The sequence below is a fragment of the Gopherus evgoodei genome, chromosome 4 (genome assembly GCF_007399415.2).
Source record: "Gopherus evgoodei ecotype Sinaloan lineage chromosome 4, rGopEvg1_v1.p, whole genome shotgun sequence".
In the NCBI taxonomy this organism is placed as follows: domain Eukaryota; kingdom Metazoa; phylum Chordata; order Testudines; family Testudinidae; genus Gopherus; species Gopherus evgoodei.
In genome coordinates this window covers 12,558,960-12,574,376 of record NC_044325.1, presented here as the reverse complement: position 1 = coordinate 12,574,376, position 15,417 = coordinate 12,558,960, and the positions used below count along the sequence as shown (strand labels likewise).

The window sequence follows — 15,417 nt, the reverse complement described above, 5'->3', positions numbered from 1 at the left end:
CCCCTCCAAACCTTCACTGACATCCGCATGTAAATTAATCCTGCCAATCACTTTCCCTTCTTGCATACTGAAGTCCTCCTCACTAAGGAAGATTTGGAAGTATGGACAGGAGGCAAACCAAAACGAGCATAGCTTGTGAAGCAGCCCTGCTTTCATGGACAAGGGAGCTCCTCCTATCACACAATGAATTCCTCAGCCCCTGTTGATGCTCCAAGATACACAGGATTGTCCTGGAGATTCTTGGACACCTGTGAATTACAAAGGCAATGCCTGCTTTGAAGGGTGAACAAATCCCCTTTCCCTCTACTGGGATGGGGCAAAGCAATCCCCACAAGTAGAAATTCAGATTCATGGCCCTTCTGTAGTTTTCTCGTACATACGGAGGCGGGGGGCACACCATGCCCTAACTTAAAAAAAAAAATTCTCTAGCCTAATCTCAGCACAGTGTTGGTCTGTATGTATGACGGTGTCTTTGGGGGGCAGGGGTGGGGTCAAAACTCTAGGAAATTTATGAATGCACTCTTTGTCCAGTAGTAAAAATGAATGCAGCATCTTTGTAAAATGGGTCATTTACTGTAGGTGTCCCTTAGAAGTTTGCATAGCAGTTTCAACTGAGCTGCATGGTTCACATAAATTAATCTACTCTTTAGAACGTTTAACCAACCAACTAGATTACTATCTCAATCTAAGCATATTTAAATTATAGCTTAAAACTTTCATCCTTATATAATCACTAATCTTATTTATCACACAGCGTACAGTTAAACAAGAGGTGCTGTAGCAGCAGCCACAGTGCTCAGTTATTAGAGGCAACATTCTTCTCTTCTTTTGTGTTGCTCTCCAGGTTCCCATTTTTTTCCACCAGCTTTTCACAATTTGCTCATTTCCTGATATCTCTCTTAAAGTCCATTTCCTGTGTTCCTGCAGATACCAATTTTCTTCTCAAAATTGGTGGTTTGCCTCTGTAAACTCACACTCCCTTTCCTTTAAGCCCAGTTTTCCAACGAAAATGGGTTAGTGATACTTCTCAGCATGTTAACAAACTTGGATAATTTTGTTAGCTATTTTTGGTTAATATTCTGTCATTTATTTTTTAAACTGTATTTGCATCTCTGTATCATTGTTGCTACTGTCTCCTATAACAATGCTATCTAAAGGTAGATAGCAATAATCTGGCAATCAATGTAATTATGTGGTTATTGTTCACAACTTTAAAAGCACGATACAATTCATTTGCCATTAGTAAAATATAAATGAGCTAAGGTGTTCATATGTACTTCATACAGAACCACACACAAAACCAATTGGGAAGAGCAGCTGTATGAAGACAAAGATAAAAAGGATACATTGCTATTGGACTGCCCTATTAATTTAGGGGCCAATCTGACTCCAACTGACTTCATTATAGGAGTAAGATCAGGTACTTTATGTGGGCCTGTAAGTTTGTGTGTGTTAATGGACGCTGGTGCCTACGCAGAAACACACTGAAGTCAGTGGCATTCTGCAAATGAACAGAGCTCATCCATACCAGCTTGCAGCATTGGATCTTTATTTGTAAAAGTTAATAATAGCAGGAAGATATGTGTGGGGTAGCGATGGAGGGGTGGAATCAGATTTTAAAGTGTATTATTTCAAATAGTATCTAGGACTAAAAATTTTACATCAAACAAGATAAATTTTAATTTGATTGAAATAAATTGATATGCTTTCCCCCCAAACAGGAACTTAAATACAAACATATTCATTAAAAATGCTGCTCTCCCCCCACTTTACAATATATTAACATCACGTTTGATAGCGGTCTTTTTTGTTCAAATACAAAAATTCTTCACAGGGAAATTAGAAAAATAATGTTCTGTACACTACAGGTGCTGGGGCTTTGGAATTCCAGATGTAATAATCTGAGGAAATCAATTCCCGGGCTAAAAAAGATAGACAAAATAAACATTAAATGGTGTCTTGCATTAAGATATTTCTTAAATTAAATAAAGTAAATATTGATCCATTCTCACTAATTGACAGAAAGTGTAATGGTCTCTTTACATTGTAATATTTAAATTATTATTTGAAAATCGTTTCTGAAGAGGAGACATTTAAAGTCTCAGCTTCAATTACCTCTACTAATACATTGGTCACAAGTTTGTAATTCAAAACAGAGGTTAACTCAAATTCAGGCGCATGGTTTGGATTTTGTTCAATGAATATAAACTGTGTATTCAACATAAATATATATGGTATGACAATTAACTGCTGGGATGAATGGTTTGGCATCACTAGAGTTCTCATGAGGAATTTCTTGGCTTCTGCTGAGGTACTTGGAAGAAGTTACAGAATAAAGCAGCAGCAAACAGAATGGTGACTTTATTAGCCACCACTGCCTGCTCACATACGAGTGTCTAATGTTTGCCCAACAGTGGTACTTTTTGGGTGAACACTCAAGAATCTTAAGTGTTCAGACTCACCAGAGAAAGAAAGCAGCACTGTTAATTGGGGATGACACTTTCCTACATCACTGGCGTGTAGTGAGGATAAATATATTAAAGAATATTAAAGACTGTGAGGCTCTCAGATACTTTAGTAATGGGGGCCATATGAGTATTTAAAATACAGAGATTATCCATTTATGCCACGTGCATATTGTTCCTTCTATAACCCTTTTTTTTTTTTTTTTTTTAAATCAGGTACCAGTCTTAAAACAGACATAATTTAGGTTGGAGCTAGAATACAGTAGCTGTTCTACATGGCATTCATAATTCAGTTTTCCAAGTGTAGTTCATAATGGCGTATCTTGTCAAAAAGACTGCACTATTTACTGTAAGAGCGGGTATGATATTTCTAGTTACCATGTCACTAAATTTTTACATTCTTGTCAGGCTCAGTCACATCATTCGATTAAAAAGGTACTTTAAAAAAATAAAAAAGGGTTGATAGACAGTTTTTGCTTTAGTGACTTTTACACTGAAATTCACTAACTTTGAAAGTCAAATTTAATAAAATCAACAAAAAATAATTTTAAAACTCAGCCAGTTATTTATCAGAGGGTAGCCGTGTTAGTCTGGATCTGTAAAAGCAGCAAAGAATCCTGTGGCACCTTATAGACTAACAAGACGTTTTGGAGCATGAGCTTTCGTGAGTGAATACCCACTTCCTCAGATGCATGTAATGGAAACATCCAGGGGCAGGTATATATATGTGTGCTAGCAAGCAAGCTAGAGATAACGATCAGTTCAATCAGGGAGGATGAGGCCCTGTTCTAGCAGTTGTAGGTGTAGGACCTACAAAATCTCCACCAAGCATTCTCAAAACTACAATACCCGCATGAGGAAATAAGGAAACAGATCAACAGAGCCAGACGTGTACCCAGAAGCCTCCTACTGCAAGACAAACCCAAGAGAGAAACCAACAGGACTCCACTGGCCATCACATACAGCCCCCAGCTAAAACCCCTCCAACGCATCATCAAGGATCTACAACCCATCCTGGACAATGATCCCACACTTTCACAGGCCTTGGGTGGCAGGCCAATCCTTGCCCACAGACAACCTGCCAACCTGAAACATATTCTCACCAGTAACTGCACACCACACCATAACAACTCTAGCTCAGGAACCAATCCATGCAACAAACCTCGATGCCAACTCTGCCCACATATCTACACCAGCGACACCATCACAGGACCTAACCAGATCAGCCACACCATCACTGGTTCATTCACCTGGACATCCACCAATGTAATATACGCCATCATATGCCAGCAATGCCCCTCTGCTATGTACATCGGCCAAACTGGACAGTCTCTACGGAAAAGGATAAATGGACACAAATCAGACATTAGGAATGGCAATATACAAAAACCTGTAGGAGAGCACTTCAACCTCCCTGGCCACACTATAGCAGACCTTAAGGTGGCCATCCTGCAGCAAAAAAACTTCAGGACCAGACTTCAAAGAGAAACTGCTGAGCTTCAGTTCATCTGCAAATTTGACACCATCAGCTCAGGATTGAACAAAGACTGTGAATGGCTTGCCAATTACAGAACCAGTTTCTCCTCTCTTGGTTTTCACACCTCAACTGCTAGAACAGGGCCTCATCCTCCCTGATTGAACTGACCTCGTTATCTCTAGCTTGCTTGCTAGCACACATATATATACCTGCCCCTGGAAATTTCCACTACATGCATCTGAGGAAGTGGGTATTCACCCACGAAAGCTCATGCTCCAAAACGTCTGTTAGTCTATAAGGTGCCACAGGATTCTTTGCTGCCTTAGCCAGTTATTTGTACTTCACGACTCCACTTCGCTGTTTCAACTAAATAATCAATAATTTTGAACTCACATGTACTTATTTTTGGTTTTCCTGATGAAAAGACCTGAACAGAATGCTGGTCTGCATAACATCCAGTAAGCGTGTAGTCTGGGATCCTAAAATAAAGCTTCAAAAATATGGAGAAAACATGATCAGATGCATATTTTTATTCTTACTTCAGAAATGCTGGCAATCTAAGTTGTGTCACCCTTGGTGTGCAAAGATATAAAATTGATAGGAAGGAGCATTCTAGAGAAAACAGAGAAGATACTGATTATGTGTGATGCAAATCAATGTAGTTTTATAGCCAATTTTAGTTAATTAAAAGTGATTACTAATTCTCATACAGACTACAACTCACTTTTACATACGCTGTGCTCCCACTGCAAATTGGATCAACTGGTTGCTCTTTGCTCATAGAACCAAAAGTCACAGTTCCAGTAAGAGAAATTTCTAATGATTTGGGAAACTTTTGTCCTAGAAACAAAGATAGCCTCGGTAAAATTTTAGATAAACAAATGTATACAAAAATGACTAGAAAAAAATTGATGTATTTTATTCAGCTTACCTATGACCCAAACTAATAAGCTTTTCTCTCGAGATACATCTAGCTGGCCATAACTAACTTTGTACTCCAAATGAGCGACTGGACCCCTATTGTAGAAAAGGGAGTAAAATGTCATTGGAGCGAACACCATACAACTATTTATTGACAGGTATTTTATTGAATAAAGCAACAAACGCATTAAAACGAATGCCACTATTTTTGTGTACACAGCCAAATCACACTGAACTGAACATACTGCTATCTTGTGGAAAGAAATTACAGCCAAGGGGGATCGTTACCGTTTTAAAGTATTAACTGCAGTAAAGCTTTTGGTGACTTTATTTCACTGACAACATTTTACCACTGCAATGATCAATGTCAGCAGCTTTGTAGAATTTCATTGTTATAATTTAACAATAATTATATGACAATACACTCATAGCAATTGTGAGAGAGGCTTAATAAAACTAGTTTTAATTTTAAATAACTATATTTGGATAAGCTGATTTTGGACTATGATTAGAAGTCTCTACAACTGGGAGATCCTGGTTTGGAAACAACCTCAAGACTTACTCCACCCGGTGGGTGGTGGCTGAATTTGGCACAAAGAATGGTAGAGGGAAATAGGATAGTCAATAAAAGTGATCTAAGTTATCCTTTAAGAGTAGTAGCATAAATCTGGTTGGAGAAAGTGTCTGTCCTGACTGTTGGTACCACTGATAAAAAAAAAAAGGCCTCCCGAATCAGGATCCAGGTGAATATCCTGAGTATCTCATTTGAGTCTGAATACATCTTAGATGATTTCTTAGTCTCAATTACAACAGCCTTGGGCATAAACTTGAGGGAGAACTAATCCTGATATGCTGATCCATGAGATCCCCATTCTAAGAAGACTATTAGGGAGGTGAAGAAAATTATTTAAGATTTCTTTACTCTTACCTGTTAAAGAAAGGTATACGAGCTTCACAGTACTCAAAAGCATTTTTTACACTTTCATGAAGTTTTAAATTAACTGTTAATTTTAATTGCAATTCTTCTTCTTTCAGCTGGTAAAATCCCAAAATTGGTGGTATAGGCACCTGAAGAGAGTACATTAATTTTAGGAATAATTCAGCAATACCTTCAAGAAGTTAGTTATGCTCTTTAATAATAGTAAGTAACTTGATAGTTGATTAATTTATATTGAGAACTATACATTTTTAATGAACCTGCAAGCCAAGCTCCTCAGGTCACTTATGCTACATAGATTTGTGGTGTGATAGGAACAGTTATTGGCACCTTATCTTTGCTCTACTGTGTCAGAGTAAAGTTCGCTAATCCCTGAGGAAGCTCACTTAAACTTTCTCAAAAATATAGATTTTCTCCCCCCTCCCACCTCCACACCCACTTGAAAGAGCGGTAAGTTATATGCATCAGGGAATGTAGTTACCTGGGACGTATAGTAGCACAAATTGAATAAGTCAGAAGGAGGAGTGAAAGGAAGTTTGTATGGCCCACTAAATGCAGAATCATCCATGACATCAACGCTACAGGAAGTAAGAATTGCAGAGTCAAGAGAAGTCACACAGGGATGCACCAGGATATCCTGGAGTGGAGAGCCATTGGCAGGGAGGTTCAAGCTGACAGTCACATTTGATGTAGCTCCTTCCAAATCACACTTGGAACACAAAACGTCAGGAAATTACTCAAAAATATTTCTAAAATCAGAACTAGACATTTGAAAATAAAACAAAAAATAAACACTCCCATTAAAGAATTTGAAATGGGTTGCATGTGAAGATTGACAGATATACTTTCACACCCTTGTCTTTTCCCCAATTTTTAACCTTCTGATATCCTAAGGAGTATTAACACAGACTCTTTTATAGAACAGTCTTTTAATTAATACGCACTCCTTGGCAAAAGATGCAAATGAACCAAGCATATGCAGTAACAGATACATTAAGAATTTGATAGACATATTCAATAACTGTCTGTCCAATTAATTCAGTTATTCATACATCATCAGTTTAATAGATTCAAACATGCTATTAAAGTCCACTGAGATACCATGTCAGCTTTCTCGCACTGATGGCCTGCAGTGCTATCCACTGTCTAGTCACTTGGTGCGCCAGCTCAGCAGTGCGTGATTACGCCAATACTTTCTTTTTATGGCTGGCTATCTACTCTGCGAAGTGACCCAGAAACCTGCCCTACTGAGAGCAAGAATCTCTCCACCAAGATAATCCTCACCCGCACAACTGGTGGGAAAAACCCCAGTGTCTTCAAGAGCAGTATACTTTGGTCAGCTTCCCTATGAGATGAACACGTTGACACTTACTGCTAATAATTAAATTACCATGATGCACTTCATCAGAATTTCTTTTCTCCTTATCAAACAGTAGCAGCTACAAAAGTGGTTAGTTATAATAATGTCACACACTTCTCTAGCACAATTTATGAAAGAAGAGGAACTTTAAATCATTTGATACAGCTACTGGATTCACTATTAAAGATACATATATTAGCATGTTTCATAAAATTATTATTAATCTACTTAACCAACATGCTTCCTCATTTTTACTAATAAAAATAAACACCTGAAATACATACAGAAGTTATTTAAAACAATCATAAAGCTGTTTTCTTTCATAAGAATCTATGTCCTTAGATTTAGCAACATTAGGAATTACTGTATAAACAGCATGTGTGGATGCATGATTTTGTTTTAATAGAAGATATAAAATTAAACTTTCATTTACTAGAAACCCACCAAGCAATTTTAAAAATGCTAATGCAAAGACATTTGTAACATTCTCATTTAAGAATTTTGTTTTTTATTGATTATTACTAAACCTTTATTAGATGATGGGGGTAAATTTGGCACTGTAATTGTTATTTCCCATTCCCTGCCCTTACATGCAAACACTTACTATTTCATTTAACAGAATAAGAACATTGTAAAATACTTTGGATCTGGATGATGCTTGAGAGGAATGTTGGTTTTATTTCCCATAAATAGCTAGTGAAAAAAATGTGTGAAGAATGCAAGAAAACAACAGTAAAGCAACATTTTTATTCTGATTTGGCTCATTAATCTAATAAATATCCTCTGGTATACATTTAGGCATAAAAGCCATTTAGTTCAATTGCCCCATATGCCAAGGTAAAATGAACTGAATTTTTATTTTTCCTAGTGCGTTCATATGCTAAACAGGTCAGTCAGACTTGTACCAGAAATATCCTCACCTTACAAGTCACAGTTCCATAAACCTGCCACATATCTGCAACATCCCTTTTGTCATATTGCATGGACTTGACTTTTTCAGTGATGCAGACATTAACCTGAGGTTTGCCTTTGTATGTGCTAATTCTCCAAACTGGTTGTTTCTGCATGTGGTTTGTAGAAACATGAATGTTATCTAATAAGCCATTCAAGTCTGTATCTAATGGGGTGCCAAGTGGACAGGCCTGCATGAGCAAACTTGGAAGTTGGCCCACTTTTGCACTCATCTCAGCTTCATTCTTCTGACTGGAGTTAATAAAGACCAGCAATCCTGACAAGAGAGCGAAGGCTTGTGAGATTCCACTAATGCTAATAAGGGGTGGGCGTGGCTTCAAGGATTGCTCAACTAGGGGAAGACAAACGTATATCAAACCACTTTTCTGAAAGGCAAGGACAGGCCAGAGGTCTCCTCCTGTTGGAAGCGCATACACTGAAGTCTTGTTGATTCGAGAACAGCTATCTCGATATTCCACAAAGTTCTTGTCTCGATCTGTCAGCTTCAGTTCAAAAAGCAATGCTTTAAGAAAAACACCGTCCTCTGGTACGGTCACATAGCTTGCTCCATTGAAGGCTTTTGCTCGTTTTTCAACAGTGGGGTAACGCCTGTAATAAAGAAACAGAAATTCATTAGAATTACTCATCTTACTCTGCCCACAAAACAAAACACACACACACTTCCTGATATTTATTGTCTGAGCTATACTTTGTCTTTTCTAATTAGCCAAATGCAGAAATTCCGCTGCTGCTCCCAGAGGGAGTATTATAAAGAACTATGGAAAATGGATATAGTCAGGGTTGAGGTTCAGTCAAATATAAAAGCACAGACCGAACATTTGAAGGCCCTCATCCTGCAATTATGCTATGTTCACGGATCCCTATGACACCCCAATGAAACAAGTGGGTGACTGGGTCTGCCCACCCAGAGCAACTTGCAAATTAGAGCCTAAATCATTGCTAATAATATAGAAGATTTTTTGGCAACAATGGATTTTCATTGAAAAGTTTGAACAAAAGTATTCACCCATTTTTGAATAAAGATATGTATCTTTTCTGTTATAAAAAGATGCAGACTATTTAAAATAAAAAGAAGCATAAATAACACCTGTGCAACAGAACTTTAAAAGTTGAAATGTTCCAAGAAGCTAGAACTTCTTCACTGAGGACTAGTTTCCAGATAATTTTCCAGGAAAAATGAAAAATAAGTTTTGCATTTGTGCAATACAAAATTTGTGCTACCTTTAGTGTTATAATAATATTTAAGACTACAGAAGAACATAAATACATAATATCAATATCAGTTCATACATGTAGTTTTGCATTTCTATTCCACTGTGGACTTTCATAATTCTGTAATTCCAAAACCGCACAGGCAAGAGCTTACATAATAAAATCTGTAGAGTGGTGATTACTTAAATTAATCTAATATTAAGGTTAGCCAGCAACCTTTACTGTAATATACAAAGGCCTTTCAATAAAAAAGTCCATTTTTTTCAACAGGAGTTGTATGGATTTATATGTGGGCAAAACTGGATTCTAAATTGTATGTACAGTATGTGTAATTTAAGACTACTGTAACAACTTACGGTAATATATGCATTAACTGTTTAAAAAGTTATAATCTTAATATTGCATTAAAAGATTTTATATATTTTAAAATTTCTATTTTGTATCAATGTTCCTTGCATTTTTTTCTCTGATTTTCTAGTGAGAGAATTTGAGAGAAACCAAGCCAGCTATTTTATGCTACACCTGGTAATTTATCCTCAAACAGTATTAGTTTATTTATTTGTTTTAGGAGGGGGAGGGAAATCCCCATTTTCTTTTTAGGCTAATTTATATCCACCGGGAACAAATGAAGATTTGACTTTTTAAAACAATTGACAAAAGAGGAAGAGTGTTGTCATTGGTTTACTCCATCCCCTAATCATCCTGAAACTGATTCCTATTTGGGCCAAACTTCTTTTTCTTTTGTGTGTGTTGCTCTAGGACTGCTTTAAGCAACAGGGGAGCAAAAGTTATTTTTTACATATTATATATATATATATATATATATATATATATATATATATATATATATATATATATATATATATACATATACATACACACACACTATATATGTTTATATGAATTTTTAAAAGACTATTTATATGATTTTACAGAAATTAAAAAGTTAGACTCAGAGACTGTCATCCTTTTTGCACTTCATTTTACGTGTCTTCCATGTGTTCTGCTCCCTTTCTCCCTTTGACTCCTTGTTCCTCAGGTCATTGTTCCTTAGTTGGAGGTTTCTCTCCCATTGACTGGCAGACAGCTCCAATCTCTTCTGCTTCCTCTCTTGGCAGAAACCCTCACTGGAGGCAGCTATGCTGGCTTTTCCTGGTTGATTTCAGGTGGTTTTTACAAGCATCTAGGCCTTTGCAGTGAAGGGCCTGGATGCCTGGATAAGAAAGCATAACAAAAAGAGAAGCCAGAACTGTGTGATTTACACATGGGCCACAGGAAAAAGTTTGAGAATCATCTCTCCAAGTGGTGTCATATGCATGATGAACAGTAGGGGGCATGGATCTGTTTCACAGCTTGAATTTTTCTTGGGGCTTGTTAAACATAATTGAATAGGATGGGACCAAATTCTGCCTTGGGGATTACCTCTTGTTTTTGGATGCTTTTTTGAAAATATAGGAAGAGGAAATGCTTGGTGTGTAAAGTTTTGCATCACTAATATCCCACTCTTCTGCCAGCACACTTCATCTGCTTGAAGTTTGTCAGCAAGCCACAGTGATCTCATTCTATGCATGGGGAGTAGAGGCTCAGATTCAAAGCACTGATAGTGTTGATCATCAGAAGATTATATTGCTTTACTGACTTGCTGGTCTCTTAGACTTGTGGTTTTTCCTTCAAGGACATGCTGACAATTTCATGGATTTAAAGTTTTCACTGGTGAATCAGCTGTGGTGGTGCACCTATCTTTATAAGATACTGTAGAGTGAATGCTCTGATCTTTGCCTGGACATGGATGTGATCAGACCAAGAGAGTGGAATGTTCGTGATGTCTCCAATGTCCTCACTTATGCTGAACATCAGATCCATGAGTGCATGAGTTTGGAGATGATTTTCTGAAACCCAGGGTTTCTAAGCAAGATAGTCAACTGGATGTTAAGACATTCTTTGTATTATCTATGTTGAAGTTAAGGTCACTGATGACAATGACCTTGGGTATTCCACCACAGCTATGTGCCACAGGTTTATTAGTTCCCCGAGAAAACTGACAGGATCTTTGTCTGGACATCACTAGAAGTCTAAGATGCTCTTTGTCCTCTTCCATGCAGTTAACTGGGAAACAATGTGTTTTAATAGAAAGCAGTACCGAATAGGGTACTGGACTAGGATTCAGGAAACCTGAGTTCTATTTCCTGGGTCTTCATCTCTCTCTCTCTATTTACTCTCTCACCATTTGTCCAGCTTGTCTGTTTAAACTGTAAGGTTTTCAGGGCAGGGACTGTTTCTTACTATGTGTTTGTACAACAGAGCCCCAATCGTGGCTGAGACCTCTAAGTACTACTCTAATACATATAAGAGGAGGAATTTCTAGGGTAAAGCAGTCTTCATCTGAGGTTGGAGGTGACTACTTTCTTTTTGTCTTGTTCTGGATTCTCTCTTGATTGTGTTGAACTGAGTATAAGATTGCATCCCTCCACTTTTACCCCTTCTTCAGGCCCCACAATTTTTTCCCTATCCTCAATATGTCCAAGTTCTCTTCTTTCATTCTCTGGAGAACAACAATCCTTTAGAATCATACAGATTACTCTCAAACAGGCAGGAGACTTCCCATGAAAACACAACTGGCTTTTCTAGTCAGAAGCCTTTCTACTCTCTGTGCTTTCAGTTCTAAATGATTAAGAGTCCTAAATAAATAAATTCTACTTGGAAAATGCCCCTTTAGTGCCCAAAGAACTCTCTCTATATGAAGGTTACAATCAACTTGGGCAAAAATCACACTTCTGTCTGAAAATATTTTACCTACTCTCCAGTTACAAATAGAAGAGTACCAAAACTCAAAGAAGTTATAAAAAATATTGTTCAGTTGTTTGCTTTGACCATTTGACAGCATTTTGTAAAGAGTCATCTTCATGATTTTCTGTGTGCCAGACACTGTAGTTGGTTTCTCTCTTAATGAAAAGACCCTTATTAACATCAGAGGAACAAAAACAACCCCCCCCTCCTATTTTTAAAAAAAAGAATTTAAATAGTACGGCAGCAAAGAGTTCTGTGGCACCTTATAGACTAAGAGATGTTTTGGAGCATGAGCTTTCGTGGGTGAATACCCACTTCGCCGGATGCATGCTCATGCTCCAAAACGTCTGTTAGTCTATAAGGTGCCACAGGACTCTTTGCTGCTTTTACAGATCCAGACTAACACAGCTACCCCATGATACTAAATAGTATGGGTTATTTTACTGCTCTCTCAGAAATCGGAAATTTTAAAAATTAATTCCTAAAATTACAAAGAGACACCGTCAACTTGAAGTACAATATATTAATAAAAAATTATTTAATTGGCATTATGCAGTTTAATCCCAGTATGGTGATTGGTTTTATTTGTTTATTTTTGGGAAGGGAGTCGAAACGTTCCATATATCATCATTCAAGATGTTATGAAAATAATGATGTCCTTACAATGCCAACTGGTGATTTTTTGTAAGAGTTACTATTAAAAAATAAAGCAAATGCAATAAAATTATGACAAAAGCATAAGTAAGCAATCACAGCCCAGAAATATCAAATATCTTTTCACTAATGCAGTAATACCAAAATTTTACTGACATAACTATATCCAATCACATCACTTTATTTTCACTATATTTCATCTAGTTACCAGTATTCACTTTTTAACCCTATCCTCATACTTACCAAGCTTTACTATGGCATTTGATCAGTCACATAAGTTGTATAATCCTTTGTAAACTCTTATGCAATTAATACTAGTCTTTAAATAATGCAAAGAGTCCAACATAAACAAAAATTAAGATCTATTTCTCACTCTATTGTACCGAATAATGGGTAATGTAATGCAGATGTACTGAATTACCAAGCTTCAGGTTAAAGATGGAGTGGAAGTCTCAGTTTAGCACTTCATTGCTTTTGTCTGTTCAAGTCAGCCTCTTACCATTTAAGCAGTTATTTGAGTTTCCATGCATTTCTGAAAAAAGTGCCAGCTCTCCCCCCAAAGGAAAATAGATTTTTTAAAATAAATCCTTATCTCTTTTCCCAGTAGCATTTGAGATTTAAAAAAACGATTTCATTTTGTTATAATCTATGGACCCAGCCCTGCATGGGCAGACCCATGCGCCAACATTGAGGTCTAGTGAAATCAGTGAGGCTCTGTGAAGGCACAAGGGTCCATCCAGCCTGTACATATTAGCTTGTAGAACTAGGACCTAAATGACCTTTCAGCATTTATCTCTTCCTTAAGTGAGGATGGATTTGCAGGGGAGTGCATACGTGTTACAGTTATTCTCTGGAGAATGGATGATTTTGCTGTTTCAATGGGCTTGTCTTCACTAGAATATCATGTTAGATCAGGGGTAGGCAACCTATGGCATGCGTGCCAAAGGCGGCAGGCGAGCTGATTTTCAGCGGCACTCACACTGCCCGGGTCCTGGCCACTTGTCCGGGGGCTCTGCATTTTAATTTAATTTTAAATGAAGCTTCTTAAACATTTTAAAAACCTTATTTACTTTACATACAACAATAGTTTAGTTATATATTACAGACTTATAGAAAGAGACCTTCTAAAAACGTTAAAATGTATTACTGGCACGCAGAACCTTCAATGAAAGTGAATACATGAAGACTCAGCACACCACTTCTGAAAGGTTGCCGACCCCTGCGTTAGATCATAACCTTGAGGAGTCATGATAAATAATACAATGCTAGACAGGACTTTGAAATCAGTGTAAACTGGGCTAAATCACATTAACTATTGAGCCACTGGTTATGGGCATCCCTATTAGGATCATGATCAGTACACAGGACATTAAACACTATTTGTCCCTGTCTATGCTGACTGCAAAGTCATGTTCAACATCTGACAAGGTTGTGCCTCTTCTAGGTCATGTACCAACATGACCTGATTTTCTGATGAAGCAGAGCCCAATGAGAGATATTTACTAGCCCTGTCAAGGCTCCCTGACACAATGAGATTCACAATGGTTAAAATTATTGGGTCTATCATAATCTGGGAGTGGTAATTTTAATAAAACAGTATTTAGAGTAAATCACTCAATGACCTGGCTTGATTTTAAATTTTTTTGTTTTGCCAGGTCTGAGCCACCCTCATGCACACATTTTAAGCAGTAGAGACTTGGATTAACACAGATTTAGGCAGTGTTACCTGGAGAACAGCACGGTTCCACAGGCCCCTTGTTCGTAGCTGATTAGCCACACTCCCCTCAGGGCCATCACAGCCAGCTACAGGCCAGGACCACTGCACTTCAGTTCATCATGCTGGACAGTTACCTGAGGTGCCTGGCATCCCAGGCCTACTGGCTGCTAAGGGCATCATTTAACAGTGACATTCCTGCCTGTCCCCCTCAACAAGTCCCTCCCCAGCCTGAAGCAGCAACAGGTACCCCCACAAGCCACCCAGGGGACCACCCCCTTTGCTAGAAAATGCCCCCCCCCAAAAGCAGAAGCCAACCCCCTACAATCTCTCTGTCCTCTCCCCACCCAGACCAGGAACACCCTCTTCCTCTGCTCCCCAGTAAAAGCCTATGGACCTAAACCCAGAGCCCTTCTCTGGCTCTGTCGAGCCCCCCAAATAAAACAGTACCCCCAAAAAGGAGCAGGCCCCTCCCCCTGACCTCTGCCCAGCCACAGCCCCCCAACTCAGGGCAGCCCCCGCCCCAAATGGAGTAGGTCCCTCCCCCTGGCCTCTACCTAGCAGCAGCCCCCCAACTCAGGGCAGCCCCCACCCCAAAGCGGAGCAGACCCCTCCTCCTGGCCTCCAGCTAGCCGCAGCCCCCCAACTGAGAGCAGGCCCCTCCCCCCTGGCCTCTACCCAGCCACAGCCCCCCAACTCAGAGTAGCCCCCGCCCCAACTCGGAGCGGGCCTCTACCTAGCCACAGCCCCCAAGCCAGAGCAGGCCGCGGGGCGCCCCCGCCCCACTGCCGCTCTCTGCTCTGCGGAAGGACTGACTCAGGCGCCGCCGCGGCCCCGCCCGGCGATGGCGGAGCGCGAACCGGGGGCGGGACGTTCCCGCCCTTCCGGGCCGGGCGCTGCGCAGCGCGCGGGCTGCGG

The 15,417-nt window shown here is 39.0% G+C and overlaps 1 protein-coding gene across 2 annotated transcripts; it reads right to left on the bottom strand.

Annotated features, from left to right (window-relative positions):
* Positions 1-1,518: 1,518 nt before the first annotated feature.
* AP5M1 (adaptor related protein complex 5 subunit mu 1) lies at positions 1,519-15,361 on the bottom strand. 2 transcript variants are annotated; one of them, XM_030563002.1, is made up of 8 exons: positions 14,512-15,358; positions 8,081-8,720; positions 6,282-6,509; positions 5,792-5,931; positions 4,874-4,959; positions 4,667-4,782; positions 4,336-4,432; positions 1,519-1,922 (listed from the first exon to the last, which is right to left on the bottom strand). In XM_030563002.1, the coding sequence occupies exons 1-8, from the start codon at positions 14,577-14,579 to the stop codon at positions 1,840-1,842; spliced, it is 1,458 nt and encodes a 485-aa protein (XP_030418862.1). In that variant the 5' UTR covers positions 14,580-15,358; the 3' UTR covers positions 1,519-1,839. The 2 variants fall into 2 exon arrangements, with proteins under 2 accessions (XP_030418862.1, XP_030418864.1); XM_030563004.1 differs by lacking the exon at positions 4,336-4,432 and adding an exon at positions 4,482-4,554 and having other exon boundaries at positions 1,834-1,922; positions 14,512-15,361.
* Between the last annotated feature and the right edge of the window lie 56 nt (positions 15,362-15,417).

What these genes read in the sequence shown, in the direction of transcription:
- AP5M1 (XM_030563002.1), bottom strand. Translation starts at nt 14,579, where the DNA reads ATGGCCCTGAGGGGAGTGTGGCTAATCAGCTACGAACAAGGGGCCTGT. An exon ending in TGTGCTACTATACGTCCCAG is followed by an intron (nt 5,932 to 6,281) that starts GTAACTACATTC and finishes TACTCTCTTCAG; the next exon opens with GTGCCTATACCACCAATTTT. An exon ending in AAAACCAAAAATAAGTACAT is followed by an intron (nt 1,923 to 4,335) that starts GTGAGTTCAAAA and finishes TATCTTTTTTAG; the next exon opens with CCCGGGAATTGATTTCCTCA.